The 5,278-nt window shown below is 48.4% G+C and overlaps 1 protein-coding gene across 1 annotated transcript; it reads left to right on the top strand.

The window, feature by feature from the left end:
* The first annotated feature begins 431 nt into the window (after window positions 1–431).
* Window positions 432–4,284, top strand: LOC114053482 (proteasome subunit beta type-8-like). Its single transcript, XM_027876582.1, has 7 exons — window positions 432–458; window positions 1,114–1,317; window positions 1,823–1,970; window positions 2,135–2,246; window positions 2,892–3,021; window positions 3,519–3,723; window positions 3,969–4,284. The coding sequence occupies exons 1-7, from the start codon at window positions 447–449 to the stop codon at window positions 4,055–4,057; spliced, it is 900 nt and encodes a 299-aa protein (XP_027732383.1). The 5' UTR covers window positions 432–446; the 3' UTR covers window positions 4,058–4,284.
* Window positions 4,285–5,278: the final 994 nt, after the last annotated feature.

Raw genomic sequence — 5,278 nt, 5'->3', positions numbered from 1 at the left:
CCTTCCTCCGGCCCTAACCCTCTCCCCTCCACCATCTGTTACAGGGTGAGTGGTACCTGGTGTCCCGGGGCTGGGGGTGGGGTGCCCCTGCTGCTCTATTCTATGTTGGAAGTGAAAGGTGGAGGTGGGGGGCGGAGCAAAGAGAGCGAGCACTTTGCGGAACAGGCTTCACTGCACTCTCCCTGAAGCGCTCACCCCTCTTCTCTTTTTTCCCCTCACTTCTCTGGACCGTCTTTCCAAACGAACCGCATTTCTTAGCTTTCCAAGGTTTCACAATTGCCTCTTGATAGCTTTCTTGACTCGGGTTCGCCTGTGCGGGAGTGCCTGAGAATCTAGTCCAATCAGGAAGGGATCTGTTTCGTGACGTCTTTGGTTGGTAGGCAGATTAGGCTCTCACAGGTTGGAGCCAGGAGCTGGGTTTAGGAAATTGCGCCCTGAGAAGCTAGATGAAGTTAAAGGTGGGGCGTTCAGGGCGGGAGAGGAGAGACTCTGCTCTTGGGTGGCAGCAAGCTAAGAAGATAAATGGGCAAGAGGGCATTCCCTCCCCCTAGTGTTTTGTTTCATCTCCCCAAGTAGAACTGGACACTGCCAAAGTATCGGGGCTGCTGGGCGGAGAGGTTGGAAGGCGGAACGGAGTGAGGTGTTTCCGAGCGCATCTCTCACTCCACCCCACGGCACTGCCACACTTTGGCTATCCAGAGTGGCTCTCCAGTCGGTGCAGAGGATGATTCCCTCAGTCCTCACCCCCACCTCTGCCACTCCCTAGCCCAGGACAATTAAGCCCATTCCTGCAGGTTCCAGCTTCTCTGAACTTGTCCAGGGCCCAGCCCGTCTTTTTCAGATGTCCTTCGATAGAAAGCTGCTCTCTCCGAACTCCCTGTCCTTACATGTGGTCCCCACCTTCCTCGTCTCACCTCCGTCTGTCAGCCCATCTTTCTATCCACGCTCTCTCCTGAGGCTTCCGTGACAAAACACTACGACACTCTGATAGTACCCACACTGATTCCTCCAGGCCTGAAGTGTGTGTGTGTGTGGGGGGGGGGGGGGGGGTGACCGAGGTGGGTGGATGGGGAAGGAAGGCTCCAGCTCTGGCTCCCCCCCTCTCTGTACCAGGCTTTCGCTTTCACTTCCCGTGGGTTCGGAGGCTTAGTCCGTGAGCGGAGTGGGGAGAGGGAAGATCATGGCGCTACTCGAAGTGTGCGGGGCTCCCTGGGGGCATCAGGTTTAGTGTGGCACGAAGAATGGACGCCGCCAAGATCCCGACACTACAGCTTCTCCCTGCAGACCCCAGAACTGGCCGTCCCACGAGGGCTGCAGGTTAGGGCTGGATTGGAATGGGAGTAAAGAGTTAAAAGCTGGCATGAGTAGAGGGGCGGAAGGTTAGGAAGGCATCCTTTCTGTCAGAAAACATCATAAGATGTTTTGTTAGCGGCCGTGTGGGAAATAGATTGCTGAGCAGTGAGATTGAGTCAAAGGTGGGAGTGGGGAGAAGCGGTTCTTTCTGAGTTCAGAGTGAGTTCTAGTCAAATCTCTCCTCTCTCTATTTCCGCCAGCCTGCCAGGGGGACAAATGTTCTGGTGGAAGTTGAAGGAACTGTCTTATTCCTTGTCCCCTTAGGCCAATTCCCAACCTGTTACTTACATCGTGGTTTTTTTTTTCCTTTTGGATCCTTCCTCTCTTCCCATCACTCAGCCCTTTAAGTTCTTGTGCCCTGATGGGTGACTTTCAGTGCTCCCTTTTTTTCTCACATTGTGCAAATCCCTTTGCCTGGTCCATTCCTCCTGAGGCTCTTACTGGCCCTCTCTCTCCTTCCACCCCGCAGCCTCCTGAGTTCCTTTGTTCCCTGGAGGCAGATGCTGCCAATCAAGTCCGAATTGAGATGGCCCGTGGTACCACCACATTAGCCTTCAAGTTCCAGCATGGTGTGGTTGTGGCAGTAGATTCTCGGGCCTCAGCTGGGAATTATATTGGTGAGTTTGACTGTTGGGGGCTGGAGTCTGGACATTTTCCATAAGGGAGGAACTTCGAACCTACATCTCTGATTAGGACTGGGGAAGGAAGATTTGGGACTGGAAAAGGACGTGGGTCAGGCTCTTTGCCTTCTACTTAAACCATTGCTTCATTGCTCACTCAGACACTCTGCACGTGAACAAAGTAATTGAGATTAATCCTTACCTTCTGGGCACCCCGTCAGGCTGTGCAGCTGACTGTCAATACTGGGAGCGTCTCCTGGCCAAAGAATGTTGGTAAGGCAGCCCTAACCCTAACTTCACCCTAAACTTCTCAATTCCTTCCTTTCCACTCCTGCCAAGATGGAATTCCTCACCTCTTCTTAACTGGTCCTCATCCTGTACTTATCTCCACCCACAAATCTCTGCCTCACAAACCTTATCTTTCCATGGGACACTAGCCTTCTCAAATCTCACAGCCTGCCCCACAAATGAGTAAAAATCTGTAAAAGAGAAATCCAAACTACATGGACCTTTTAAAAAGTATAATGTGTATTGTACATAATCTTTAATCCTTTCTGAAAATGGACAGACTTAGGAGCTTTTAAAAAAGTTTAAATGGTTTGGGAGTCTCAGGGCCCCTTTTGAGGGTACTCCCTCATGCCCAGCTCTCTTGGGTTTTGAAGCCTTAGGTACTTCAAAATCTAACCTCCAAATTTCCCCTAATGTTCAGGCTCCCCAAAGGCATCTTCATCTACTGTCTGTCTCCTCACACAGTTTGAACTTTGTCTGCTGAAGTAGACCACTTGGACCTGTTTTTCCTCCCTCTCCCCATCTCCTTCTAGCCCTAAATGTTTAGCATGATGCCTGGGCCATGGTAGGCATTTAATAAATGCTTATTGATTTGATTAAAATCCCCTCAACCAACCTCTTCCTCCTCAGGTTGTACCGCCTTAGGAATGGTGAACGTATCACTGTATCTGCTGCTTCCAAGCTGCTGTCCAACATGATGTGCCAGTACCGAGGCATGGGGCTGTCCATGGGCAGTATGATCTGTGGTTGGGACAAGAAGGTGTGTTGTTTTCACTCCACTGCAAATGTGGACTGCCTGAGCTTCATTTTCCCAGTGACTCCACTTCATCAGACATGCTAGATGTTACATGATAGGTGTATGACTGAAGGAAACTCTCCTTCTCTCCTCCCCCGTAACAGCTGCTGTTTGAGTAGCACTTAAAGATTCAGAAGGCCCTTTCCTCACAAAAATCTATTATGAACACTATTGTCCCATGTTTCAGATGAGGAAACCGAGGCTCAGAGAGGTTCAGTGATTGCTCCCCAGACATGGCTAGTAAGTGGCATCTAGAGTTCAAATCCAGGTTTTCTGATACCAGGTCCATAACTTTTCTCCTATGCCACCTGATTCCACAACTTCTTCCAAGGTCCCATGCTTCTGTTCAAAGTTCTACAAGAATCTCCCAGGTTCTATGATCATTGCCTTGGTTTTAGACTCATTTTATGGCTTCTCTTGAATTCTTTGTTGCCTAAGTCTCTCTTCCTCTTTTCCTTCAGGGCCCTGGACTGTATTATGTGAATGACAATGGGACAAGACTCTCAGGGACTATGTTTTCCACAGGCAGTGGAAATAGTTATGCCTATGGAGTTCTGGATAGTGGCTACCGGCCTGACCTCAGTCCTCAGGAAGCTTATGACCTTGGCCGGCGGGCCATTGTCCATGCCACCCACCGGGATAGCTACTCTGGGGGTTTCGTCAATAGTAAGAGACTAACTCCAACTCCATTTCCCAGTGCCCTTAGAGTCAGGGATCAGGAGGCCAAGAGGAAGTGGGAGACTTGTGTTGCCATCATAGGAGGGATAAGAGATATTCAGGGTACTGAATATCCTAAATAGAAAAGTGAGCTCTAATTGTCAAAATTTAATGGTACTGAGATAAGGGGCATGGGAATTCTTCCAAAGGGGGAGTGATAAAGAACTCTCCATTTCTCTTCCATTTTCCCACAGTGTACCACATGAAAGAGGATGGCTGGGTGAAAGTGGAGAGTTCAGATGTCAGTAACCTATTCCATGAGTACCTGAAGACCCAGGGGTGACTTTGGAGACTGCAGGATTAACTCCACTGGGAAGACTCAGGAAGCTGATCCAGCCAAGGCTCCAGAAGTTGGAGAACTGGATTCCCCAAGAGAAGAAAGAGCAGTAGCCTGGGCCCAACTGAGATAAAACAGACTTGAGCCACAATTCAATATTCTATTGATTTTCTATCTTAGTAGCATTTTCTGTACTCAGTCTTGTATAATAAAATAAGTGGTCAAAAAAAGGACTCTGTTATGGTTGACTGGAGCTATGGCTATTGGAAGGGTTGTGGGACTGGGAAAGAATTTTGGCAAAGTGAGGAGACATTAGGATTCCTCCTAGGTATATACTTTGGAGTTTTGACCCTAACTCTCAAACTTCTCAGACATATGGTTTCATTCCTCCTTAGGGTCTTCTGTCTTTCTTATTATCTCCAGGCCTGCAGGAGGTTGGACTTTGTTTAGGGCAGCACTGAGTAGTATCCCTTTCAGTTAAGAATCTCATCTTTGAGGTCTTCTTCAGAGTCTAGTAGTTCCTCCCATCCAAGGGGTCCTCTGTGAGGCCTCTCAGAGTATTCCCAATAGGAGAGAAAGAAAGACAAGAGTGAGTTGCTGAGGTATGAAAGTGAAGAAAGGAACCTGATTAGGCAAAAGAAGATGAGAAAGAGGGCCATTTTGAAGCAAGTGCTAGGGTTGTAGCAGGCAGCAAAGAAAGTCAAAGATTTGAAAGCAGCAACAGTATGGGATTTTCTCTGGGAACAGAGAGTTAGGGAAGGGAGAAAGTTCTCCAAGGTGCAGAATACAGGGGAGCAGTGTATTGGGATTTAGAGGACTTCAGAAAGTGAAGCTACAACTTGACCTTGGAGATTTCCCCTGGGTTCCATCAAGGCCAGACATCTAAGAGACCCTAAAAGGGTCTATACCAGTAATAAAAACATGTTGGAATTGTTAAAGGGTGTGGTAGGGGGCACTGGTTTTGGAGTCAAAATATCCAGGATTCTCACCCTTGCCACTGCCTAGTTGGGTGAGGTCACCTACCCTACCTAAGCCTTCCCATCTCTAAAAAAAGAGGCTTGAACTAAGTGATCCCTAAGACCTCTTTCTTGCACTTTAAAGATTGATACCAACTTTGCTTAATATATTAATCACTGTCAAACTTTACTAAGCCTGTGAAATGGTGCACTTGTAATGTTAGGGTAATTTTCTCGTGGGAGTTCTAGCTTCTCTTGGCAGAAGCTGAGG

Source organism: Vombatus ursinus, unplaced genomic scaffold (assembly GCF_900497805.2).
Source record: "Vombatus ursinus unplaced genomic scaffold, bare-nosed wombat genome assembly UNPS02014811.1, whole genome shotgun sequence".
Taxonomy (NCBI): Eukaryota; Metazoa; Chordata; class Mammalia; order Diprotodontia; family Vombatidae; genus Vombatus; species Vombatus ursinus.
This window is presented reverse-complemented; position numbering and strand designations above follow the sequence as displayed.

Coding starts and splice junctions, on each gene's coding strand:
- LOC114053482 (XM_027876582.1), top strand. Junction 2,247..2,891: donor CTCCTGGCCAAAGAATGTTG/GTAAGGCAGCCC, acceptor CTTCCTCCTCAG/GTTGTACCGCCTTAGGAATG. Junction 3,022..3,518: donor TCTGTGGTTGGGACAAGAAG/GTGTGTTGTTTT, acceptor CTTTTCCTTCAG/GGCCCTGGACTGTATTATGT.